General features: G+C 45.0%; 1 protein-coding gene across 1 annotated transcript in view; it reads right to left on the bottom strand.

Annotated features, from left to right (window-relative positions):
* The window catches only part of ADAMTSL2 (ADAMTS like 2), a 46615-nt gene extending 29148 nt beyond the window's left edge, over positions 1-17467 (bottom strand). The window contains exons 1-10 of the mRNA XM_073313969.1: positions 17200-17467; positions 15139-15253; positions 12362-12504; positions 10988-11063; positions 10066-10168; positions 7583-7728; positions 7357-7480; positions 5068-5148; positions 3447-3622; positions 1106-1448 (exon numbers count right to left, since the gene is read on the bottom strand). Of these exons, the coding sequence (XP_073170070.1) occupies positions 1106-1448; positions 3447-3622; positions 5068-5148; positions 7357-7480; positions 7583-7728; positions 10066-10168; positions 10988-11063; positions 12362-12504; positions 15139-15252 (1306 nt within the window). The 5' untranslated portion in view covers position 15253; positions 17200-17467. The remainder of the gene's footprint in view (positions 1-1105; positions 1449-3446; positions 3623-5067; positions 5149-7356; positions 7481-7582; positions 7729-10065; positions 10169-10987; positions 11064-12361; positions 12505-15138; positions 15254-17199) is intronic.
* Between the last annotated feature and the right edge of the window lie 10126 nt (positions 17468-27593).

The following is a 27593-nucleotide window of genomic DNA, read 5'->3' as shown; positions in this document are numbered from 1 at the left end:
GGTGTCCTGGGTGGGGGCGGATTGGATGAGGGATGAGGAGTCCTGGGTTGAGTGGGAGATGAGGGGTGCTGGGTTGGGTGGGGATAGGGGGTTCTAGGTGAGTGTAAGGAGGTGCTGGGTTGAATGGAGGAGGTTTGGGTGCTGGGTTGAGGTGAGTTGGGTGGGAGGTGAGGGGTGCTGGGTTGGGTGGGTGTAGGGGGGTGCTGGGTGGGGGCGGATTAGATGAGGGATGAGGAGTCCTGGGTTGAGTGGGAGATGAGGGGTGCTGGGTTGGGTGGGGGTAGGGGGTTCTGGGTGGGTGTAAGGAGGTGCTGGGTTGAATGGAGGAGGTTTGGGTGCTGGGTTGGGGTGAGTTGGGTGGGAGGTGAGGGGTGCTGGGTTGGGTGGGTGTAGGGGGGTGCTGGGTGGGGGCGGATTGGATGAGGGATGAGGAGTCCTGGGTTGAGTGGGAGATGAGGGGTGCTGGGTTGGGTGGGGGTATGGGGTTCTGGGTGGGTGAAAGGAGGTGCTGGGTTGAATGGAGGAGGTTTGGGTGCTGGGTTGGGGTGAGTTGGGTGGGAGGTGAGGGGTGCTGGGTTGGGCGGGTGTAGGGGGGTGCTGGGTGGGGGCAGATTGGATGAGAGATGAGGAGTCCTGGGTTGAGTGGGAGATGAGGGGTGCTGGGTTGGGTGGGGGTAGGGGGTTCTGGGTGGGTGTAAGGAGGTGCTGGGTTGAATGGAGGAGGTTTGGGTGCTGAGTGGGGGTGAGTTGGGTGGGAGGCGAGAGGTGCTGGGCTGGGTGGGGGTTCTGGGTGGGTGTAGGGGGGTGTTGGGTTGAGGGCTGGGGGAAGAACCTAGTGGAGCTGCGTCCTGAGCATTGGGAAGAGGGAGATAGAAAGGCAGACTGCAAAGCAAATACCGCCATGGCTCCCTGCAGCTGGGATGTGCAACTGCAGCCATCCCTACGGCCCCACCAGAAACCAGCGCCCTCCGGGCAAAGAGGATGGATAGACAGAGACATTTTTACGAGTTCTCCCAGGATTCCAAAAAAATTAACCAAGGAAGCAGAATTCGTCTCATCAAAAACTCGGAAAAGCGGCATTGCAAGGTCCAGGCCTCCTCCTTACCTTTGGGTTGTTTGCCCTTCAGTTTTGGTTCACAGTCAATTGCTTCTGCTCTTTCATAAACTTCATTGGTTTCCTGACCTTTGCTCAAGTTCAGGTCTTCCTCAGTGTCCTGCCTTCCAAACACCTGGTTTGCCAAATCTATCCTTTCCCTGGAGAGTTTGCCGAAGTAGCTTGCATTGCGCTGGCTAAACCCCAAAGGCACTTCTCCATCAAACTCTCTGCTTTCCTCGCTCTCGGATTCAGAAAAGGTGTAGTAGATAGGCTGAATAACTTTTGAATGTGGCTTCCTTAGAAGAGTATATTCAAATGTTATGGATGGGTTCTTGCCATTTTGGTTCCATACCTAAACAAAGCAAATTAAATTACTGTTAACCAAGATGTAATGTATATTTGGCATAGAATTCTACACTTTGCCTTATTGTCTCCAAAGGCTGCTGGTTAGTATCTATCCATTTTTAATGTGCCTTTTGCCATATCGCTAGGAAATCAGTTCATATCATAGATCTGTTGTAACTGGCACCACAGCAATTTATCATAAATTATTTGGCAGTGTTGCTCAGTGGATACAGCATTAGATTGGGAAATCTAGGTCCTAGTCCTAGCTCTTCCACTGACTGACCGTAAGGACTTGGGCAAGCCACTTATCCCCTCTGTGCCTCATTCATCCAGTCTGTATAATGAGGATAATACAATTTTTTTTTCTCTCAAGTGCTTGGCAATCTTTACATGAAAGGTGTGAGGAAAGACTTTGGAAATTATGAATCATTCTGAAAAAATCGTCAGCTGCCCACAGACAATTGGCCAACAGAAAACAAAACTCAGTTTCCCAATGAATTATGTGCTATGAATTAGTCATCCAGCAATTCTGATCATTGTAAAACCCGTGGAGGTGGGGGGAATTCACCCTTGTGCAGAGGGCTGGCACAAAGGCAGTGCACGTTTTAAGTCTCACTTAAACCCTGAGGGGTTGAATAAAAAGCTGCACAGACCTTGAAATCCATCATAATTATTACCATCATCCCTTCTGGAAAAAAAGAAAAGAAAAGAAACATCTGGTAATGCGGTGCTAGAGAAAATTCTCAAGGCACCTGCAGTCCCATGGCTATTTACTAATAATTTCCCTGGGATATAAAGGGGTTTCCAGTGTCTTCAATGCAAGCCATGTATAGGGAACCCAGGACAGAATTTGGCTCAGAGGGTGAAATTCACCCCGTAAAGAGGCCCATGCACTATTTAAGGCATGCATGGTTGGTGTGCAGGCTCTCTGCATAAGGATGAATTTCTTTCCTTTCCTTGCAGTGGAACTCATAATAGCAGTAATATTGTGTTTTAAGATTTGGGTAGTTTTTTGCTTGATGGCCCAATTGTCTTCCCCTTTTCAGTTGACTGAGATACTAATGCCAAGCAGAAGAATAGACAAACTCCCCCACCCCCGCCCCTGCCCATGCCCAGGCTTGTCATCCATCCAGAATGATAATTTAATAAACCAGCATTCATTATTTAAAGCCAGATCTGCATCTGAAAGGCTCCCGTGTTCTCTCTGAACTGGTGATGCCAGTAAAACAACGTGTTAGTCAGCAACACGGAGCCAGGCTCACCCCCAAGATGCAACCTTTATCCTCTTTCCCTGCTGGAAGTAAGTTTACTGAGCGGGTGTTTATCCATGGGAAGGGGAAACTACAAATTCCCCAGGGAGCCATTGAATCAATGCGACTCTCAGCTGTCCTGACCCCATCGCATCAAGGGCCTGCTCTGCCCACTTTGAGAGCTGCAATGTAAAGTGGAAGTCGCAGGCTGCTTGCACCTCTGCTCCCTGCGGCCTTACCCATCCAATCCCAGGGGAGAATCCGGCCTGGAGAACCTTGGTTCTCACCTGCCTCACCTCTCCTTGTTTGCCATGTTCAAACAGTCTCCTCCCTGAATTACATTTTTGCCACAGCTAGAAAACTCAGTGGGGACATGGCCACATTAGCAGCAAAGAAGCCGCTCTGCAGTCATGGAACAGCTGCTGTTTTAGGGCCTGGGGAGAGGAAAACTTCCTCCCAAGCCTTGTGGACAGTGTTCAAAGGATAGGGTGGAAATACGAGGGCCCTGACTGTCAAGTGGCTTGCTTTAATTTAAACATTTTCGAGAAGTCAGGGAGCTTCCCAACCCCCACCTGTAATTCAAGAACCACCTGTAAAGCTCCCCAGCATGTAGCTCAGCTACTGGCTGCATCCAGAGGATTTGACCACTGGTACGAACGTGGTTACGAAACACACAAGAGGAAAAAAATCAGTAGAATTCAACTGTTCTCTTCCTGTAATTTCTATCCCTGCAAATATAAAAAGCCAGAGCACACCATTATATTCAAGCCTTGATTAGTCGGCCCCTGGGCGACGATATATTCTATGCCAGTCTCATAAACATCCATAGGCCTTCTGTACTTGAACACCGTGCCTGCAATGTTGAAGTTCTTTGGGCTGTCGACTTTGTAATTCCCATTGAAAAAATAGTACCCAGCTTCATCTGCAACAGCTTAAAAAGACAGAGAGAGCAGGTAACCAGCTTCATTGAATGCAAAAGAAATATGCAGTCACAGAAATGTAGGGCTGGAAGGGACCTCAAGAGGTCATCTAGTCTAGTCCCCTGCGCCGAGGCAGGACCAAGTCTACCTAGATTATCCCTGACGGGTGTTTATCTAACCTGTTCTTAAAAACTTCCCAAGGACAGGGATTCCACAACCTCCCTTGTAACCTTTTTCCAGTACGTAACTATCTTTATAGTTAGAAAGTTTTTCCTACTATCTAACCTAAATCTCCCTTGCTTCAGATTAAGCTAATTACGTCTTAATCATTGCTATTTGCTTCCCATACAAAGTTCAAGTATCTTTATTTCCTGGATGATGATAATACCTGACATTTACTTAGGTTATTACATTTGTTTTATAATAATATCCTAAAACATCATTAATATCATAATGAACATTTATTTTATAATAATAAATAAATAATAATACCACCTATCTCACATATAATGTTTTTCATCCATAGACCTCAAAGTGCTTTACAACGGTGAGCATCATGAGTATCACAATAAGTTTATTGCCATTGTTACTTTATTTCCACATCAGTATTTTGTGCACATGTGTGCGAGACTGTAAAAAGCAAGGATTGTCGTTTATTACATGTTTGTACTGGGCCTCCTACAACGGGGCCCAACCTGAATGTGGCCTTTTGGCCCCAATATACATGTTAAAATAATAAAGGTTTCACATACTGTAGACAAACGGGTGGGGTTTCATGACTCAGTGCACCAGGAGTTCCATTTTTTAGAAAATGAAACAGATTATCCTTCTCTTGGCACATGGAAATCTTGCCACCTAAGCCATGGTTCTAATAACCATGGAGCTTGAAGGCAGCATCAGAACTTGACACTAGCTAAAGCATATGTGTGAGTTACTTGAGCAGAGTCAATTTGCCCACACCATCCAATTCCTGTACCTATCTGAAACCTGGATTCAGTCATGGGCATTAGTCACCTTCCACCACAATATCAATGAGGCAAACGTCTAAATCATATTTGCTTTTTACTGAGGGCATGCTGTAGCCAATGTACTTTCACTGAGATGCAGAAGTTCCATGGGATCAAGAGAGAAATGAAGGTGCACAGAAATTATTTGAGATCAAGGATGTGCATCTGGTACAATTCTCTGCAACAACAGTAATATACATTGTTCAACAGATCAGAGTTAAAGCAACTAAAATGTTGCACTGCCTGGGCCAGATTCTCAGCGGGGGTAAATCAGTGTAGCTCCATTGACTTCAACAGAGCTATGACAAGTTACACCAGTTGAGGATTTGGTCCATGTCTGCAAATGTATTCTCAATAAATGCGTTTACTTGCAAAGAAAAAATATAAATATGCACACGCACACAGACACACTCACAATTTTCAGCTAAGTACCAAGAGGTTATACACACCCAAAACATCTGCCGATTTTTTCCGTTCTACTATCTGGATATCTCTGGCTCCAGCAGGAATGTGTGTTACCAGGGAATAGCCTATGGAAAACTATACATTAATGAAAGGAAAACCTTATAACCAATAATATGAACAAAGATGAGTTCAAGAATCAAGATTGGTCACTTTTCAGGAAAGATGGCTTTCTGAACATTTGATCCTTCCCAATTACATTTTTTTAAATGATAGCCGTTAATAACCGTCACATTACTCCTAACTTCCATCCATATAAGGTAGCTTTCCTGCCTCTTTTTCCGGGGGTGAAAACCTCCATAGCAGTAAACTGACGTAAATTCATCAACTTCAACAGAGCAACGTCAGTTTGCACCAGTTGAGGATCTGGCCCATAATCTCTGAATAAGAGTCTGTCTACGCTGCAGTCAGAGGTGTGACTACAGCACATGTACACATATGCAAGCTATCTTTGGTCTAGTTAGCTTAAATAACAATAGCAATGATGACATGGCAGCACAGGGACCCTGGGTATGCAGTCAAGTGACTGTCCCATGCTGCTGCAGCTTCACTGCTAGTGTTATTCAAGATGACTAGATCAAAGCTAGATTGGGTATGTCTACACATGCTGCAGTCACACCTGGTTGCAGTGGAGACAGACCCAAAGGCACATTTTACTGGACCTTCACACACTGAGACTGATCTTGAAAACTATTTGTAAACCAGCACCCATTTGTCTTATAATGTAGCTCCAATTGTGTTGATTGCACTAAGAAAAATACTAACAGTATTTCTGAACCCACAGTTTGTGTCCTACTGTTCATCCCATTTATATTTCTCATGCAATTAAATCAGAATAATGTTATGATCAATAATAAGATTTACAATTATACATACTTAGAAAAAGAAAGTCAAATTATATTCATCAGTGTGTAAAACGATCCTCATATTGGTCAGGAAGAAATTATTCTTCCATATAGATCTGGGCATACTTGTCTATGAATATTATAGGGGAGGGGGTTATACCTTATTTAGAAGCATCAAGTACTGATCATTAGGGATGCCATTTGCTGTGGGATTAGGGCAGCAGTTGCTCCTCACCCACATCCCCGACCTTGGTTTGTACCACCCCAGACTTTTCATAAATCTGTATGTTCCACCCTCCCGCACTGACTTTCCAAGCTATAATACAATCCCAAGCTATAATTCCAATTCCAAGCTATAATACAATTCTCCATGCTAACACAACTTTACCACCCGCCAGAATTCTTCTGAAAAGACACCCCTGCTGACCACAACTGGAATCAGGATATTGGGCTAAATGAACCAGTTATCTGATCCAGTATGGAAAAAATCCCAGGTTCCTAGAATTATTTTCTTGAAATAGTCTGAAATATGATCTTGAAAATGGCCTCAGAAGTACAGAACTGCTATCTTGCAATGTGGAGAAGGACAAGGAAAAGGTAGATTAGAAGGGGGAAAGCCTCAAAGGTATTAAGGGTAATTTCTGAGTGTTTGAAATCTTCATAACTGCATCTAAAGTCTGTAGGTTGCAGATCAAATACAACGAACTGTTGTGAGAAGGCCTATTTGAAAACTTTTATTAGCTACAGCAGCTAGCCTGGTAGTTGGACCATGGTGCATTTCTTGGCTGGTCACTCAGGAGCCACCATTATTTAGGATGACAAGCCTGATTCTCCTCTCTCTTACATTGATCTGATACCAGTGTAACTACTGGATCACATCCTCAGCAGGTGTAAATTGATGTAGCTCCACTGAAGTCAATAGAGCTGTGCTGATTCACACCAACTGAGGATGTCAACCATTGATTTTAATGGAGTTATTCCTAATTTTCACTGGCGTAAGTGAAAGAAGAATTAGGCTCTAACACTTTATAATATATTAACTCTGGGAATCCTAATTTTTCAAAGATATCCTAGCTTTCCATTGTTGTAAAGCATTTATTCTTAGGTTTAGTGGTAACTAGAAATAAGACCTTAAAACTGAGATTGGTCCATTGTATAACTCTGCTGCTCCAAGATTCAATGCAATGAGGCTCAGATTTTGGATCAGTGTAATTCTCAATCCTTGCTAGGTTACCTGTATCCTTTAAAAGAAGGGTTTCCCCTGCCCTAAAACATAAGAGTGACAGTTTTAAAAAAAGACAGAACATGAAAAAAGGAAAGAACCCCAGAAAACAACAAGGCATTTGGTAGTATTTTGAAACTGAAACTAATGTACAAAAAAGCTATGTTAAAAGACATACGCTATAAATATGGGGAAAGGTAAAGTCTTACCAAGATGAGAATTTCCTTTTCTGTAACTCCCAGTGACATGAGTGCAGCTACTGCCATCCCCTTGGCAAACCCCACATTTATCCAACATGTGGGTGGAAAATAGAATCCCATCACATCCAATTGGCTAGAAAAATGGTAAATAGAGTATTGAGGGCCAGGCAAATATTGCACCCATGGTAATTTTCTGAATGCTACTGACAATATTTTTGCTATAATGTTTAACAACCTCACATTTTCCAGACACGCAAACCCCTCGGAAATCAGTGTATTTGCAGGATGTTCCATCCCGAGCCTGAACCATTAACTGTCTCTGACCATCCACAGTGGTGCAATGGAGGTCACAGGGCTTGCTAGAAATGTGAACATAGTCATCTAAGGGGAAAGGATATAAACATAGATTCAAAACAGGAGAAATACAATCATTCATCCTACCAATGTCAACTAATGTCTGCTAAGAGAGATAACAACATCAATGGGATGATGAACTGCACGGTTAGCCACATTTCAGGAGCTACCATCTCCAGGGTTTGGAAACTAGATTAGGGATTGCAGTTCTGATAGCATGACAGGCACAGCATTGCAAATCCTTGCACTGGGAACTGGTCCTTACCTCCTGCAAGTCATACCATGCACTAATGTTATCAATTATATATACATTATAGCTGAGAATTTTCAAAGCTGCTTAGAGGATGGGCATCTCCAAGGCAGCTTTGAAAAATCTATGTATTTATAAACTATAGAGCTAACATCAATCCATGGGATTACTTGCAGGAGTAAGGACTACTCACCTGTGTAAGGGGTTGCAGTATAATACAAAAGTGTGCTTTAATATATCTATATATGATATATAGCTATGTCATACATATACACGTTATATATCTAATAACTATATATTAATATATTATTTTATACCTATGGAGATTAAATAGGTAGACTAGCACAGAGATAAAATAAGATTCACAACTGTATATGGACAAGCACAGCAAACTGTTTGACAAGTTTTAATTTGAATTTGTTAATGAATTAATTTGGGCTGTATGCACCCCCACTCCCGACCCCCAGCTGCATTTGCTTTCCACAGATATTCACGTGGCTAAATCCTCTGACAGGAACATTCACTGAAACAAATTGCAAATTCATGTTTGCTCCAGCAACCTGATTCTAAGAGTTACACACAACTAGTCAGGGAACAGAAATATACCAGCTGACCTATATGTCCCATTAAAACAGCATGAATTTCAAAATACCCTTTTCCGAATCTCACAACGAGCTGCTTGCATACCAGCTACAGATCAAGAATTATTCACTGAAACTATTGGGTGAATAATTTCCAATAGTGAATATATTTGTGGAAATTTCCACCTGGCCACAGGAAAGAGGCAAAACTGGACAAAGAAATTATTGATTATGAATAATTTATCCACCTTCATATTATGGGCCAAATTCTACCAGACAGGCCTGACCTGGGCAGGGGTTCGGGTGCATCATGGACTTGTATCACTGCAGGCAGGACAAAGAGAAGGCATGAGGCACAACTGCTCCCTGCTATGTACAGAAGGTCTGCAGGCTGCACCTTCTTTTTGGATGGTGCATCTTGCTCCACTCCTAATGTAAAAGGATGGGCAGGTTCCTGGCTCCACCTCCTCCCTGCCTCCATTAGGGTGATGCAAGCATTCCCAATGCTCCCCTGAATGTCCCTGGCTTTTGCACAGACTGACACAAGGGTTCTCCTGGCACCCGCAGACAAGGCCCAATCATGATGGGTAACATTTTCAAAGCGCCTTGGGACCCGAACTCCCATTTTCAAAAGAGACTTAGACCCAGGTTGTTGACAGTATTTAGGTGTTGCCGTGTTCAGTGTTGCAATGCCTCACTGATTTAGGAGCCTAACTCTTATTTTGAAAATGAGATTTAGACTCCTAAATCAGTGAGGCATTGCAATGCTGAGCACAACAACAACTAAATACCTTTAAAAATCTGAGCCTTAGGCACATGGGGCCAGATTATCAAAGATCATTTTCAAAGCTATCCAAACAACTGAAGATGCAGACAGGGACTTCGTGGAATTTTCAGAAGTGCCTAACTTTCACTGAAGTCAATGGGAGTTAATGCCTAGATGCTTTTGAAAATCCCACTCAGCCCTATCTGTACCTGTAGGTGCCTAAATACCTTTAAAAATCTGGTCCTTAGGAGCCAAAGTCTGATGGAAAAATCTATAGCTAAGTGCCTGAGTCATTTCTGAACATGGGATTTAGGCTCCAAGGCCACATAGGCAATTTAAAAAGTTTTATCCTATGTAACCATTGAATTGACTCGTTTCATTTCAGTGACACTAGATAAAACAGAGAGCTATTTATAGAGATGATGTCTGTGTGTGAGACCAAATGTCACTGAAATGAAATGAGTCAATTCCATGGCCACACTGAACTCTTCATTGGACATTTAGCTTGCGCAAACCAGCTTCTTTAACACTCAAGCCTGCGAGTCCAAACTCACCGAAGTCAATGGGAGTTTTGCCCGAGAGAGGACTGCAGGATCCAGCCTTTGAGCTAATTTGTAATTTTTTTTTTAAAAAGTGCTTTGTGGCTGCAGAATGCTCCTTTGAGCCTGGGCAGGTGGTGTCCCTGAGTCTTCCTGAAGGATGTAGCATTGTAACTATCAAAATATTTTGGCTAAGTGCTATAGAACACACAAAGCATGTCTTGTTACCAGGATATAAAGGTTTCCATTGATACGTTCTTCCGTTATACACATGGGAGTTAAATGATGAACACTGTTCCTCTCGAAAGCTCCTTCCGGTAGGAGGGCACTCCTAGAATGGGATACATTAATATCCTGATGAAAACAAAACGCAGGAAAGGTTTCTGGCACACCTCAACCGGCCGCTTCCACAATTAGCATTGCACAGCCTGCTCCAGGCCATGGAGCCTGGCTGCTACCTATGTCTTAAAGGGCCTAATACTGCAAAGGGCTGAGAGCCTTCTGCAAAGTAGCTCAGCTCCTTCTGCTCCCACCATAGTTGTCATCAGAGCACCTGACACACAGCGACACAGGGGGAGGTGGGAGACTGTGCAGGCACTGATTGAAACTTTCTCTGTGGTCCCACAATCCGGAGGCAAGGAAAGAGGCAGTTCCACCAAACAAAATCCCCACTTAAGGGGGGCAGCTGCTACCACCATCCACGGGCTATAACTGGCTAAGATGCTGAGCTGGATTCTGTTTCCAGCTCTTCTACAGACTCACTCTGCGAATGAGACCAAGTCACTTCATCTTTCTGTGCCTCAATCCCCCTGTCTGTCAAATGGGGGACAATGCTGCTTCCCTACCACAAAGGGGTCCTGTGGGGTGTTCAGATATTGCAGTAATGGGAGCCATCGAAAGCCAAGAATCAAAATACAGTCACTTGGTTTTGGATATGTGACAAGATGAACGCCTGTCAGTTTCCCAGCTACCCAGAAATACTGTTGTGTTAATCTAAAAAGACGGGCAGCTTCCTGGCTCCACCTCCTCCCTGCCTCCATTAGGGTGATGCAAGCACTCCCAATGCTCCCCTGAATGTCCCCTGAATCCAGGGATCAGGATTAAAAATATATTATTTGGAACATTTCCCATGAAAAAAGAATATTCTTACTTGTACTTTGCAGAGCTGGTATCTTTTGGATGTCCCAGTGCAAGTTTTATTAGCAAGCCCACTCACTGACTTTCTTCTGAATAAAGAAATGTTGGTTAGACATGGGGTTATAATCTTTGACAAATAAAATCTACATTCCCTGTTTTTATAGGGGTTCCCGTAAATAGTGGCAATGCCTTAAACCATGATCCCATTGAAGTCAATGACAAAGGTGCCATTTACTTCAATTATTATCATTGCTTATTAAGTTTATTACAGCAGCGCCAAGAGGCTCCAGTGTGCTGGGGCCCCATTGTGTGAGGTGCTATGAACATTTACTAAAAAAGAAGTCAGGCCTTGCCCCAAAGGCAATCTAGTTCAGTGGGTGCTTCTACTTAACTGTTAAGTTACAGTTCAAGCCATCACAGAATTTTTGTTATTTACTCTATTTAGACATGAAATGTGGTAGATAGATAGATAGATAGATAGATAGATAGATAGATAGATAGATAGATAGATAGATAGATAGATAGATAGATTCTGTGAAGCATTTGGAGATTTTGGGGATGAAAGCAAGATCTGATTTTTATATTTTCCACTTCATCTCTCACAATTTCAGAAGGGTTCAGCACCCACACCTGGGTTTTCAAAAGTGCTCAGCTCCCTTTGGGCACCCAAATCAGTGGCCAGGCTCTCAAAAGAGCTCAGCACACTGAGTACACCTTGAACGGTGATAGATAGACAGATCTTTTGTGGGAGTATATGCTTTAGTCAACACAAGTTATTGAGCACATACAGGAATAACTTCATGAAATTCCCTGACTTATGTTATACAGGAGGTGAGACTGGATGATCTAATGGTCCCTTATGGCTCTAAAATCTATGACTCTATTAATTTAGTGGCTTGAGAGGAATGAGATGGTGGTTTTAGCCCAACTCCTAGAAGACAAACATCCACATCATAAAAACACCCAGTCTCACTGGCACTGACAGACACCCTGTTTGGTTGCATGAGCAGACAGGCCGCAGGGTCACTGAATGGACAGAGCGAGGCGACAGCCTTCTCATCCTCGGAGGGGGCCCTTCCTGCTCAGGACTGGAGCACAATGGCAGGAAGCTCATGAGTGCGTCTCTGTTCTGTGGACAGACAGAGATGTTCATTCTCCAGGGCTTTCAATCCAGCACATTTCACGAATGACATGTTTGCTATGGTGTAATTTACTGGACCAAATTCACCTCTGGGATATGAAGGCTAACGTCCACAGATTTCAGTGGGGTTGCCAGAATGTGACCGAGAGCAGAATTTTGTGCAGTTTGCCTAACAGGTCAGGTAGATGGTATTACAATCTTCTAGCCACGTAGTACATGTGTGTCACTTAATTATTTTGACAGTACCTCTGCCGGAGGCAATGCCTCTCCTGGGATTTGACACCTCCCCCACAGGTTCTCGTGCATGCTGTCCATTTAGTCCATTCCCCCCACCAGTATGCCGTGACATCTGCTCCTTCCTCAAGGCTGTTGGACGTCTGCGCGTTATCCTATTCGCAATGCCAGGCATTCATGTTCAGAAGAGAAGAGGCGTTAAACATTTACACGGCTGAGTTAGCTTGACTAGGGAGTTCTGCACTCAGTGATACCAGGCCCCAAGACAGCAGACCCCGCTCAGGGCCAAAACTGGATTGGCGGGGGCAAAGTCCAAGCGAGAGGGCTTTGAGGGGGGGAAAGGTGAGCGTATTAGAGGAATGGGATCACCCTCCAACTGCGGAACAGGGCATGGAGCCCCTAAACAGTCTGCCTGTAGAAATCTTGGGGTTTTCTATAGCACCCATCACCATAGTATCCAAGCATAATGGTAGCAGTAACTGCGGCCTGCCGTGCCGCTCCTCTATGTGGTGGATCCATGCAGCTCACAGGCCATGTTCTCCTCAACCCACCCCATGCTGCACACTCGTGCACAGAATCACAGCGCAAAGGGGATGAGGAGTCTACGTGAGTGGCTTCTCCATGGCATGGACCCCTATACACAGAAGAGACACAGCATTTCCCACTACACCGGGGGTAGAGCTGTGCAGGAACTGGAAGTGCCGTCTCGTGGGAAATTCCACAATTTCAAAATATGTTTTTGTTCCAAATTGGAATGAAACGTCAACATTCGGAAACTCCCATGACATGGCATTTTCTGCAAAAATGTTTCAGGTCAGTCTAACCATTTCATTTTGATTTTTACTTTATTATAATAAATATAATATAATATATACATTTCAGAATGCAAAGGTAATTTTGAAACAAAAAATCAAAACAAAACATTTCAATAAGGTTGAAATTAAATGTTTTGACCCCATTAAAATGAATCATTTTGATTTTTTTAATGAAATTTTGTTGACATCGACGCATTCCTACAAAACATTTTTGTGGAATCAGCATTTTCCAATGGAAAACTGTTCTGTCAGAAAATTTTCAACCAGCTCTAATCCGGGGCCTTATGCAACTTCTACGCCTTCCCCCACCCACTTCCCAGGGAAACGGGAAAACCCAGAAGCATGGTTTTCCCATTCAGTCCTCACTCAGTCAGAATTCCCATTAACTTAAAATGGGAAGTATGATGGAGACAGGAGGGGCCCCCAAAACCTCCCAGATGAAGACAGTACCCTTAACTCTTCAGTACATTCTGATCCTTGGTCCCCACTGAATTCAAACGCAGGATGTTGAAGAGTTAGGTTGACCAACAGGTATGGAATGGCTTCCACACAAGGAGAGACTAAAAGGATTAGGGTTGTTCATCTTCAAATAGAGACCACTAAGGGGGGATATGACAGAGATCTACAAAGTCATGAATGATGTGGGGAAAAAAGTGTTATTTACTCTTTCCCACAATACAAAAACCAGGGGTCACCCAATGACATGAATAGGCAGCAGGTATAATATAAACAAGAGGAAGTACTTTTTCACACAACACACAACTAACCTGTGGAACTCATTGCCGTGGGATGTTGTGAAGGTCAAAAGTATAACTGGGTTCAAAAAAGAATAGGTAAGTTCATGGAGGATAGGTCCACCAATGGCTATTAGCTAAGATAAGGATGGGACCCCACGCTCCAGGGCAACTGTAAACTTCCGATTACCAGAAGCTGTGCGTTAGAAGGCAGGAGTGGATCACTCCAGCTGGCCAGTTGTGTGTACTCCCCCTGACATTCTGGTACTGGCCCCTGTCAGAGACAGGGTACTGAACTAGCAGGACCATTGGTCTGACCCAATATAGCAATTCTTCAGTTTAATTACAAAAGCAAAGGAAACAGCACCTTCCAAACCCAAAGCAAAACCCTCGCCTGCCTTGTGTGGGTGCATGGGTGGTGAAGTAGAAGAGAGAACAGAAAATCTCTTCCCAACCATCTCCCTGGATGTTACAAAGGCTGGGGATGCACTTAATGGATCCTGTTTCGGTGCATGGCCTGACACTTTGGGAGATGTTCCCAGGGCCCAGCTTTCCTTTGATGACACTGCTGTTAGCAGGTGCCAGGGTGATGCACACTGCTTCCATCAGGGTGCAGCAGGCGGGAATGCTATCAATGGCTCTGCCACCATTCCCGCCCATCCACACCCATCCCTATGCTGGCTCTGGGATTTTAATGTATTGCCATTACCACTCTGCACATGCATAGCAAGAGTCTTTCTCAATAAACATAGGATTTATCATCTCCATGGGGCTAGAAGATTAATTTTTCATTGGGGGGGTTATGTTTCCATCCACTCTCCTGGCTATGGAGTTCAATAAATTCTGTGTTTCTTGAGCAAGGATAAGGACGTTCTATGAAAAGGAATCAAAAAATCTAGCAACTGAACAAGAACCGGGGAGAAGGAACTGTTCCACCTAAAGAACATGCAAAATTATGTGTCATTTTCTGTAAACACTGGGGATAAGGTGAGATCCCTCTTAATGAGATCCAAGTTTCAGAAGGAAAACCTGCCAATGGAATAACTAACGCATATGTTCAAGAGTCTTTGCTTACAGATTCTAAAACACAGCGTCAAAACAAAGACTTGTGTGCTGGAGAATACCTGGGCTTAATGGGACATGCCTATTTCCTTTTGGGAGCTCAGAAACCAGTCTGCCAGGTAAACATGGAGCTATCCTTTCAGCACCAGCATTTTACCTGCCAAGTTGCTACACTTACCTGAGATATCACAAAGGCAATGTTTCCTACAAAGAGGACAATGGCCAGGGTCCCCTTCAGGTGAGAACTTTCACAGATGAAGATGCTGCTCCAGCGCCATTTAATTATTTTCATTCTGTAAAGCAACAGGCCCAAATGTATGCCATTCAAAATGCTGGTGTAATTTCATTAACGGCAGATTTTTAGCGATGCGATCAATATTACAGTGTCAGAGCCACTGCACTTTGGGATAGATAGAAGGCACAGCGTCAACTATCCTGTTTTATTGTGTTATCACCAATAGGCAAAATAACAGTGATCATAAACAAAAATAGGGGTTTGTTTACTAGCAAGAACCACAACCTTGTAAAAAGGACTGCTGAACTTTTACAGTGGCCATAATTGCTATACAGTTAATTAATTAAAAGAAAATATAGGGGCAGATGTTCAACGGGTGTAAATTGATGTCGCTCCATTTGAGATCAATGTCTTCTCTCAGTGTGGCAGTTAGTCTAATTTATTTTCACTGTTAGTCCCTCCATCACCAGTGTGTGTCCACTGAAGACAATGGATTCATATCGATTTACACCAGCTGAGGATCTGTCTCTGAAAGAATTGTATGAAAGCACTTGACAGCAAGAGAATTAGCCAAAATGTAGAGCATGTCGGTGTTTTTATAAGTTGAGTGAAGCGTTGCAAATGCTGTGCAGGAAGCATTGAAGAAGAAGAAATGGCTGGACGTTTAAAAAGCAAGATCATTGGAATATTTTCTGCTACAGCCCTGTCACTCAATAATTAAAATGAAAAAGGGATTACAATTGACAGCCCTTATTTTTCCTTTTTTCAATAGCACTTTCTCTTGTTCTACTCTAGTTCCTGTGGATGGAAAAGTCTGTTCCTATAGCAAAGAAATCCTCCAAAGTTAAAATCACAAATATCAGCCTTTCGTTTCTGTCCCCTGCAGCAACTCTGGAAGGAAGGGTAAAAGAAAACCCAGCACCCCAGAATGACATGACTTTAAAGAAAATGCAGTGGAATACCCTAGGTCATTTTAGAGTGAAGTGGAACCCCCCACTGTGGAAGACAGAGATGAGCAAGTTCAGGAAATCATGTTTCAGGGCAATCAAAGCACCACATGTTTGAAAGGAAAAACCTCTCTCCTACACTAGACTTCCCTTAAAAAGTAAATATTCAATAAAGTGGGAAGGTAAGTGAGACCCAGACTGCCCATGGGAGACGGGGGGAAAGATTGCAATCAGGTCTGGAGCATAAAAGTGTCTCTTCCACCCGTTACATACTCTCCCCATTTCCCCACCTGAGCTTTTGTAGCAGTTTTGGGAACCTTGCCCTAGGGGTAAAGTCACCACAGATTTGGCTGGTGTCTCATTTAACGGGATCATCAGTTAATTTTCTAATTCCTCCTCCTCCCCTCCCCCACCACGCTGTGTATTGACTTAATATTCCGAAGGTGGTTTCCAAAGCTGAGTCCACTGATTAATTGAAGTCCAGAGTTCTTGGCTGTGTGTCCCGGGGACAGGTGGCTGAGACTTGCCTTACACTTGGTTTTCATTAAGACTTCCAGACACTGCTGGGCCAAAGCCAATAAAACAACTTGCTATGGGGTTATCCTTTGTTCAGTCAAAAAAATAAACCAAATCTTTAAGGGAGCAGAGTAGGAGAGAAAACCCCACCTAAAATAAAAACCTATCAAAAACTGAAGGACAAATCAATGAGTCTATGGACAGGAGAGAAATCCAGTGTCCTAATGGCAAAGCAGAGAGAGACAGCTTTAACGTCTTTCCCATCCAATAATTCTACAAGGTTATATAACTGTCTCCTGACACATAACATGACTCCAACAAAGTCTAACCTATCTCCAAAGCGAGGAATCCAGGTGGGGAAACCAGCCTCTCTGAACCTAAAGGGGCTGGTTACTTTTCTGGCACTTCAGCAAGTTTTTGCTTGGTTTGGGGGGAAAGGGTTGTCTTTTCTTGTTTTGGTTTCTTTTTTTTCTTCTTCTAAATCAATATATTTAAAAAACGTGTGTATCATTGCCATGAAAGTACAATAAATAAGCCATACCTTGAAAAATTGGGAAGTGCCAGCAAGGTGCAAGGGGTTTGTTTTAAGGCTGAAGATGCTCCAGACACCAGGTGCAAAGGCTTGTGTGTGGGGGGAAGAGTGAGTAGCAGCAACAGCAGCAGCAGCAGCAAAAGGAGGAGCAGGAGCTGCAGACACACAAACTCTCTCTCTCTCTCTCTCTCCCTCCCTCCCTCTCTCTCTCTCTCCTCAAACTTCAAAGGGCAGCCAAAGAGCCTGGGTTTCCAGCGAGGAGGAGCTGCCTAGTGGCTTTCCCAAGTCAGCTTTAGTCCGTTTTATAGCTGTCAGACAGACTGTGAGGAATTCACACTTCTCACCCTGAGATGTCTCTCCCCCCCCCCACACACACACCCCCCAAGCCCAGGGTTTAACCCGCTCAGCTCCCCTGATGCAGGCCAGCAGCAGCCAGCTGGTTTCCTGCGGCTAGGCTGGTGGAGGAGTGGAGCGGGGAGTTGTACGCATGCGTTTCTCCTCACCAAGAGAGAGACAGACACACACAGACACAGAGCCAGCAGCGCCAAGCGTTCGCCCCGGGAGTCTAGCGGGGAAGGAGGCAGGCCAGGCCAGGTCGAGCGAGACAGCCGCACAGGCAGGCCGGCGGGGCCGACGGAAAGGACTACGGGTATTCTACAGTAACGGCCCCGCCGTCTCCATGAGAGGGCCGCGCGGGCGACGCGCTCCAAGAGCACAGCCACATTCTTCTCTCGACGCAAGACACACAGCCAGGCGCGCAGATTTATAGCCCAGCCAGAGGGAAGCAAAGGGCATCTGAGGCCGTCGGAATGTGAATCCTTCCCCGGGCCGTCAGACGTCGCTAAGGACACGAACAAGGCTCTGCCATCCCGGAACGGTCACCTTGCCGGGTTGCTCTAACTCAGCTTTCTCATGAGGATAGGCTGTTGGCCTATCGCTCAGTCCCCAGCCCGGAGGGCCAGTGGACTGCTCTTCACCGGCTCACGGCCCTTCGACCTGTCCAGTTTGGGTGGCCCTGCTGGGAGTTCAAGCTCTCGCCGGCACTGCTTTCAGGGTCACTGGAACATGCAAGCCTTCCTACCACGTCAAGGAAGGATCCCAGGCCTTGCCTACACACAGACACTGTGCTGCTCTACCTATTCCAGTTAGGGTTGCCAGGCGTCCGGTTTGTGACCGGAACGCCCAATCAAAAAGGGACTCTGGTGGCTCAGGTCGGCATCACCGACCGGGCCATTAAAAGTCCGGTCGGTGGCGCAGTGGGGGCAGGGCTAAGGCAGGCTCCCTGGCGCGGATGCCAGAAGTGGCCACGAGGGCCTAGCGGCCCCTAGGTGCATGGGCGGCCAGGGAGGCTCTGCTCGCTGCTCCCGCCCCTAGTGCCTGCTCTGCACCTCCCATTGGCTGGGAACCGCAATCCATGGGAGCTGCAGGGGTGGGGCCTGCAGATGCGAGGGCAGTGCGTCGAGCCTCCCTGGCCGCCCATGTGCCTAGGGGAGGCAGGGACCTGGCGGCTGCTTCCTGGGAGCCGCGGTAAGTGCAGAAAAACCTAACATATAATCCATTTAATATGAAATAATAATGGGTTTAATTATATACCCTGGCCAGATTCTCAGTTTGTTATAAATCTGCAAAACTCCATTGACTGGGGTTTGAACAAAAGCACCAGATGATATTTACCACGAGAGAGAGTATAGTAAATGCAATGCTCAAACTGAGACAAAGATGCATCTGTACGAAATGGTGAGACAGATTTTCTGACACACAGATGTTTGGAGGGTGTTTGTTTGTTGTTGTTTTACTTTGAAAGTAAATCTAGGGCTTATGAAAAGTGTTGTGTTTATAGGTCTTGAGACTGGAATCCTCTCTGTATCCGCTGGACATGCACAGGACAGACAGTGGGGGTGCAAGCTCCCCTTGGCCTGCCACCAATGAACTTCAAGTCACTTCTACGAAAGCCCATGAAAGCTCTCAGCATCTCAGTAGGGGCCAACAAATTGACTTGTGTTTTCTTATGACGGGCACTCCAGAGTGGTGTCAGAACTAGAACCTCTATCCAAGTACCCCAGGCACCAGGGAAGAAGTTCCACCTGGTGAACCTGGATCCAGATTCTAATTCTGAAAATGGCCTGCGTCTGCATAATGTACCAATTCCAAACACCTTCAACTTTGGACGGATGTACCCCGTTGTTCAGTGTGTGTTAGGCTCCCCCTCTGCACCTGGTCCACACAGATATAAGCCAACTACCAGTCCCAGCCAGGCTTTAGGTGAAGCTGTAGCAGCTCATACTCTTAGCTCTGAAGGTCTAGGGATCAGTCCCCAGTAGTGTCCCAAGGTGATGGGTTCTTTCGATGTTTGAAATCCAGATCAAGATTATGCAACTTGACTCTATCACATGGAGAAAAATTCACAACTTGGGGAGACCCTAACAAGAGAATAAGTGGGTATGTTTAAAACTGCATGCCTCCCGACCTATTGCAATGTGTAGCTTCCAGCTCATGGCTTGACACTGAGTTTTTAAAGTGACTATTAGTAAGTCTCCTTAAACAAGACATCTCTGAGTTTTCTGCTGGTTACCTTCCCATATTGTAAACAAGCCACATAGCTGTCAACATGATGTCATGTCTCCGCAGCAATACGAGCCTGTCACATCCATATTAATAACAGCATTTATCCTCACTACAGCCCTGAGGGAAAATTCTGAAATTGTACCTTATACAGCCAGTCAGCATTTCCATTCTAAAACAGTGTGGTGCATAATTAGAATGCAAACAAAGACAAAGGCAGACACTAAGAAATCATCTCCTATCCTGCCTAATGAGAGCAAAAGACAACAGTTTGCATTGCCAGGAAGCAGCCGGCAGAGGCAATGGGTTTAAAAATGCCTTAACTGAAATTAACCCCACTAAGGGCTTGAATTGAGCATCCTCTATTCTCAATGTGAGTTGAGGGCACTCAGCAATGGGCAGGGGGTGCTCAGTATTTTGGTCATTTAGAGTATGTCTACACAGCAACTAGACACCTGCTGGAGCCTGGGTTCTAGGACCTTGCAAGGTGGGAGGGTCCCAGAGCTTGGGCTCCAGGCTGATCCCAGAAGTCTACGCAGCAATGAAACAGCCCAGCAGCTCAAGGCCCGCAAGCCCGAGTCAGCTGGCATGGGCCAGCCACGGGTGTCTAGTTGCTGTGTAGACACACGCTTAGGGACTGGTTCCAGCACTGTAACACCCAGTGAGAAGCACCTCACTCTGCAGAAAGTCCGTCACACTACTCAAGGAGTAAGGTGCTCTATATATGTAAAGGGGCTGAATCAAGCCTTTAGCATCCCATCTCCCTGTGACTTTGAAGCACACAGAGCAGTTATCGGCTCTGATTAAGACACAAGATTGGAACACACCCAGTGAACTCTGGAGAGCTACCCACTAGAACCAAATGCTATGTCTCAAACCAGTCCCTACGTTCAAGCTGAACCCAAGATCCAAACTCCCCCGAGCTTGGAGGAAGTTCAGTTTGGATTTGAAGTCCATTACTCAGGCCCATCCCTAACACACATCCGACTTAGGCATTGGCTTTGGCTTCCAGGGTGTGATAAGTGGCCCATGACAAAATGCTGGCTTTAGCCCAGCAGTAGGCTCGTATTATTGCAGAAAAGCAGGCTTATGCAACGGATTCTGCCAGCTCAGAACCACATGGCAGCTTCCTGCTCAGCTGGGCATTTGAAGATTGATGTTTTTTTAAAAAATAAATAAATAAATAAAGCACATCTACAGGGCTGACCAAGATGCTCAGTCTGTACATGTGTTCATAATAACCCAGCCATTTCCCAGGAAGCTTTGACTCTGTCATGCAGCTCCTGTTTCTGGTTCCATTCTTTTACAGAGAGCACACCGCTCAGGGACTTAAGATGGGATGACATGAAACCAGCATAACAAAGGGCTCTGGAAACAAACTCTACCTTTCTCATTGTCTGTGGCTGTGTCCTTTGTCAATCAGCAGTGCAGGGCTCCCTAGAATCATTAATGTTTGCAACGAGCTTAAATAAGCCAGTGCCACTAAGTTGCTGTCATCATCAGCCTCATATTAAAAGCATCTCTGAACACATCAGAAGCCATAAGTTGGCCACCCTGATCTCTGGTGTATTCTATAGTCCTGTCCACATATTTCCATTGGCTTTAAAGGCCACTTTTCTACAGTAGATTTTTCTGGTTCATTTTACTTGCTCCCAGATATTACATATTCCTACACAAAATTGAGAGGAACTCCCTTGTGAATCATAGTTTGCTCGTGGTTGTCTTATTGCTGTGAAAATGAAAAAGTGCCTGGCCTTTTCTTTAAATGAAACAGCTTCTGCTTGGAATTTTTGCACAATCATGCTTGGGAATCTGAGCAATGTATTATGGCCAACCCCAAGCATTCAAAAGTCACGAGTCAGACTCCCAAAAATCATGAGATTGGTTTAAAAATAATAAATTCAGGGTTCTTTTCATTTGCTTTCTGGGTTTTGAGCCGTTAGCAGGTCACATCTTCAAGTTTTTCTCTGCGACCATAAGGGCCAGAAACAATTCCCTTTTTTTTAAAATGAAAGCTGAGAATCGCACATAATCACAAAACTCCAGGAGCAGGAGCTTTAAGAAAAGCACTATCAAGGCCTTCTCAATAAAACCATGAGAGTTGGCAACACTGGATTTGCCACATTGGACCAGACCTCTGTATAAATAATATTTTGCACATCGACAGCATCTTCATTCCCAAGAAAACACTTGACAGAGATTAGTTACTATTTACTGTTTGTATTGTGCTAGTGCTTAGAGCAACCAAGGCCCCATTGTGTTGGGTAAAGTCCTTGCTCCAAAGAGCCTATCACCTCTGTAGTGAATCAAGCCTTACAATCCCCCTAAGAGGTACATGAGTGTTCTTGCTACAGATGGAGAAACTGAGGCACTGAGCAGTTAAGTAACATCCACAAGGTCACACGGCAAGTCACTGGCGGATTCTGGAACAGAATCCAGATCTCCCAACTCCATCACCCTGTGAAGTGAAAAGCTTATTCGATATATCACCAAGAGTTAACGAACAAATAATAATTGCATTCCTTTACTCCTCCCCAAGAGGGCCAGGTATGGAGCACAGATAACATATATGCAGCTTTCACAAGTGCCAGATTTCAGGCTGCGTCTAACCAGCCCAGAAACTGACATGGAGGCTCACCACCAGGCAAGCAGAGGCTAACAGGAGATGAGCAGGGAACACCAGAAGCCCTCAATCTACACAGTGAGATACCACCTGCCATTGGTATGAAAGGCTTAAGGGCTCAGATGGAAGTGACAACGAGGAAGAGGATCTCTCATCTTTGCTGGAGTGGGGAGAGGCTGAAGCTAGACCCTTGGGTCCCAGTGTAGGATCCTTCATTATTTTTTACCTTCAGCACCTTTGTTTTAAGTGCCGGAAGCAAAGAGGCTAAGGGGTTTGCACTTTCTTTTGGGGGACGCTGTTTCAGACCTACCCAGGATTATCCCAAGGACCCCAGGGCAAAGTTGACTTATGTATATCTCAGTATAGGAACCTGCTCTTAACTGTGGCTGGTGAGGCAAAGGGAAGGAGATAGAGATGCATTTTCAGGACATGGAGGGTCTTTCTTCTGAAGGATCCAGGCCACCCCCACAAGGCCAGCCTCTGCCTGCTTATCTCCCTTTCTCAAAGGCTAGTTTCAACTCTCTCTTTTTACAGATTTTCCTTCTGTGCTAAGAGAAGTGCAGAATCTAGCAATTAAGATGGACACCCGAAGGAGCTGCAACGTCCAGAAGGGTACAAACAACAGAAACCTAGTGACAAAAAAACTCCTTGGATAACATGAATAAGGCACTCGCAGGTCAGCCTTGACCCTCATTTGTACGGGACCAATGAGACACTGTCAAGGTAATTATAGGCTTAAAATCAACCCACCGGACCTTAACAGAAGGTCTGGTAAAGGTAGCTCTCCGATATGTTTATCAACATGGTCAGTGGACAGTTTCACTATAAATGTAACTAAAAGTAAGATGTGGCCTTCGGTCACTGTGCTGGTCTGGGCCAGCTACCTTCGAGTAGCCTAGAGGGGAGGGGGGTGGAGGTGGGAGAAAGAGTGTGTAAGTGCATGAGAGAGGACAGAAGTGTGTGTGAGCGCACGTGAGGGAGCGAGCCCTTGTGCCCAAGTGCTCATAAACCCACTCTGAGGAGACCATAAACAGACTTTCATCTGCAAAACTCTACAAATCTGGTGAGAGCAAGACCGACCTCGTTGGCCTACGTGCTTTGGAAACACGCCTTTTCATACAGATTCACAGTGTCCAGTGGGGAGGCAGCCATCTTCCCTTAGCCCAGAGCTCCCGCTGTCTTCGCAGACTCAGGGTCCTGAACAATGTCCACACATGGTCGAACTAGCCCCACATTAGATCATTACCTGTGGCTACGCATAAATAGTGAGCACACAGGCACAAGCATGAAGTATCAGCCACAGCGGTGGCATGTGGACAGCTGTCAAGCGTTGCTCTTGGCTCGAGTGAATTTACCTATCTCAGGAGAGGCAGCATCCCATAACCCAGACACGGGCAGGAAGAGTGTCTACCAGCCACACTGTCACGGGCAACAGTATCCCTCCCTCCACCATACAAAGCAAAGGGAATGATGGCAAACGCCTACCCACCTGAGAGCCTGCAGCTCCTCAGATCTGCCACTGACTCCATTTGTGGCGTTTGTGTGCGTCCGTTTCCCTGTCTGTAAACTGGGGTTCATGATCCTTCCCTCACCACAGTGGTGTCTGAAAGAGCTGATGAGTTAATGCATGAGAGGTGTTTTGAGGATGGAATGGGCTACCTAGATGCTAAGCATTTGTAATAGGCTCGTCAGAGGGACTTGACTCTCTGGGTCACTGTTCAGGGGGCTTTCAACTGCCACCTTTGCTCCTCCCCTATTCTGGGCCTGTGGTGTTACCCCAGGCAGCCTCAGGGCCTCCAACCACAAAGGGCTGCTCTGGCAGCCAGGAACAGACAGGATGCAATGGTGCTCTGGCAAGGGTTTCAAAAGGAGGACATGGGAGGGGTAGCACAACAATGCCAAATGGGCCATAACACAATAAACATTAGTGCTTCTGATCTTTTGTTCTCTGCAGGGGCTGAATCCCTAACCTGTGTGTGAGGGGCTCCTGAAAGTGAGTGATTAATAGCATGGGTGGGTAATCCTAATCTATGAATACCCTTTGCAACCCAGTCCTGGTCACCCTTACGCAGTTCTGCCAATGCATCTGAATTCTTGCCTTCCAATCACCCCTGGCAACCCAGCTCTGCCCTTTCACCTTAGTTCTGTCTCTTGCCCTATCCTATTCCTGGATCCCCGCATAACTGTGATGCTGTGCCCCTGCTTTCCCAGCGCCGGTCTCTCCTGAGCAGCGGCTGTCAAGTGTACTGAACAATGGCCCAAGGATGTGGAAATTTGGGGGATGAAGTGGAACCATATTAAGGTGGTGCATACTGTTCGCACAGAGTATTTTTGTTTAATGTTTACTTGGGGGAGGGGGAGTTCCAAGGACTCTGTGTCTGAGTGACAGAAAACTTTTGTGACTCAAAAAAAACCCCTCTCCCCTGGACAAATTGCCATGGTTACAAAGGACACTGAATGGGGTGGGGGGAAAGTGAACCATGGAAAAAGGTCTGGGTCTAAGAAAGGAAAACAAAGCGAACTGCAAAGAGCATACATAATAGGCTTATTGAATTGGGGAGAGGGGGGATTTAAAGGGAAGGTATTCAGCTAAAGCTACCTAGAGTGAGGCCAGACCTTCCAGGGTATGTAGGGTTTTAAGTGGCAATTTATTCCACTAATAAAAAAAAGAAGGACACAGGTGCATTGGCAGAGCTGTGTAAGGGAAGCTGGCAAGAGCAGGAGTCAAGGTTAATTAGCTCAGTTGTGCCTGCAAAAAGAATCTCTGAATGCATTGTAGGCACACCTGTCAGCTTGTGTATTTCTGGTGATCCTTGTGCTGGAGCATGCATGTAAATTATATTTTTATTAAGTACCACAAACACCCTCGGGTGCTTGCAATGGCTCTGAGCCCCGAAGAGCAATGTATGTAATGAGAGATTTTTTTAATCAGACACTGTTATGTTCCCCTCTCCTGGGAGGCAGGAAAAGATTGTTTTCTAATATAAGTTAAAGCCAAAGAGAAAGTTACCACTTAGCTGATTGGCTGAGTGGAAATACTTCTGATTGGCGATGCAAACCCAATAAACCTCAATGCTTTGTTTATGAAGATGTGATACACATAACAACAGAAGCAGAGTGAGAGTGAGCTCCATTCCCTAAGGAACAACCGGAGATTCAATTTCACTGGAACACCAAAGCTTCAAAATTCCAAGAAAACAGATGTGACAGCTGGACTTGAGTAGAAATGGAAAAGCCAGACAACTGTCTTGCAAAGACAGAGGCAAGTCTAGAGAAATTCCAAACATATCTACCCACATTGCAAAATAACATTGATCTTCTGCCTGATTGACAGAATTGGGGGGGGGGGCACAGAAGAAAGATTTACTGGGGGAGAAGGGACCCATCACTCCTAACAAAGACACTGCAAAATCAACCCAAAATGTGCCTGAGTCCATGCAGTGCAGCAGGATTGCATCTCAACACAAGTCATGGAGCGGCTACATGGTTCTCTGTAGCAGACCAAATGGAATCACCCACAGTAATTCCTGTTGCCTAGAGCCCCACCTACTGGTGGTGGAAGAATAGCTGTTCACCTGCACATTCTGCTATGAGGACCTGCACCAACCAGCCTGATGTTAAATATTTATGCTTGAGAGAATTCGCTGAACAACAACAAGGCTTAATAACACCTTGCAATGGTGTGTGCTAGATTCTGCTATGCAGGGCAAGTTACTAAGGGCCTCGCCGAAAGCACCATATCCCATGCAATTATGTGTGGAGTCCTATGAAATCCAATGGGATGGATTATTAGTTTGAGCAACTGGCCTCATGGATGGTTACACTGTAGCTCTTAATAGATGGGCCTGAACCCAGATTCCAGAACTCAAATGCCAAGAAATGTTGGGGAGAGCTTGGAATGTGAACAATTGGGTCCAAATCTGGGTTGAACCAAAATTCAGACCCCAACACCCCCTATTGTAGAGGTGTTCAAAATCTGGATGAATGCTCTACAACGAAGGCCCCCCTAGGGTTCTCTCATTATCATCATCAGCACCAACAACATACTAAATTATTTGCAGCATGGTAGTGCCTAGAGACTCCAACCAAAATCAGGATGCTGTTCTATATAGATAGCCCCTGCCACAATGAGCTTACAATCTAAGACAGCGATACTCAGCCCCCAGTGGTTCAGAAGCCAGAGCCACAGCATTATGAATTCATTATATATATATATATATATATATATATATATATATATATTCTCACAGCAAAATGACCAAGTATTATTATTTTATCAACTACAATTGTTTAATAACATAGTAAAAGACCCCGATAGGTTAATATCGTAGACTGGTTAATAATTTAAATCACACCATGTTTTAATATCATGTGTTGCAAAAAGCCACAGGAGACACATTAAAGAACCCCTTACTGTTCTCGAGCCTCCGAGTATCACTGATCTAAATAAATATTTTGGTCCTAAGCTGAGTTTGAGGCCTTTCCTGCAGAGGAATTATCTTCTATTCCAGTGGTTTTCAACCTTTCATTTGCGGACCCCTAAAAAATTTCAAATGGAGGTGCAGAGCCCTTTGGAAATCTTAGACAAAGTCTGCGGGCCCCTAGGGGTCCACAGACTACAGGTGGAAAACCACTGTCCTATTTTATTCTCATGCCTATCCCATGTTATCTAAGGGTGTATCACTCCATCTTGCTTTCACCACCTTAGTATCTGAGTTTAAGTGGTGCAAATGCTCACAAAAAATGAATCTAAAATTTGTTTTCCATGAGGATCCAAATGTATGAGCTGAAAACTTGCTTATCCATTGAGATTTCCTACTTGTTTAAGAAAGAGAAAAAATTTAGCCTCTGTCATGTGGAACACTTCCCATCTACATTTGAAAGGCTTGTGTGTCCAACACATTGTCTTATATTGGCTGTAGTTTGAACAAAGGTCTTTTAAGCAGCAGTCCCAGGGCTACAACTACTGATGTTACCCAGCCACCTGCCCTTCCCAGCCCTGCTGTTTTCTTTGGTGTCCCTTTTTTTTTTTTGTTAATCGCTGGAACACATGTGCAACCTGATGTGTTTTTCCCCCCTTGGTGCCTAAAGCGCTGGCTTCAAACCAAACACCAGGCCCAGGGTTTGCAGCTGTGAAAAAAAAAAAAAAAAATTCAACAACCTGTGGAATGTTTTCTTGCTTCTGAGAACTAGAGTACTTTTTATTGCTCAGTAGAAC

Source organism: Lepidochelys kempii, chromosome 16 (genome assembly GCF_965140265.1).
Source record: "Lepidochelys kempii isolate rLepKem1 chromosome 16, rLepKem1.hap2, whole genome shotgun sequence".
In the NCBI taxonomy this organism is placed as follows: domain Eukaryota; kingdom Metazoa; phylum Chordata; order Testudines; family Cheloniidae; genus Lepidochelys; species Lepidochelys kempii.
The sequence above is the reverse complement of the archived record's forward strand: the minus strand, read 5'-3'. Positions and strand labels throughout refer to the sequence as shown.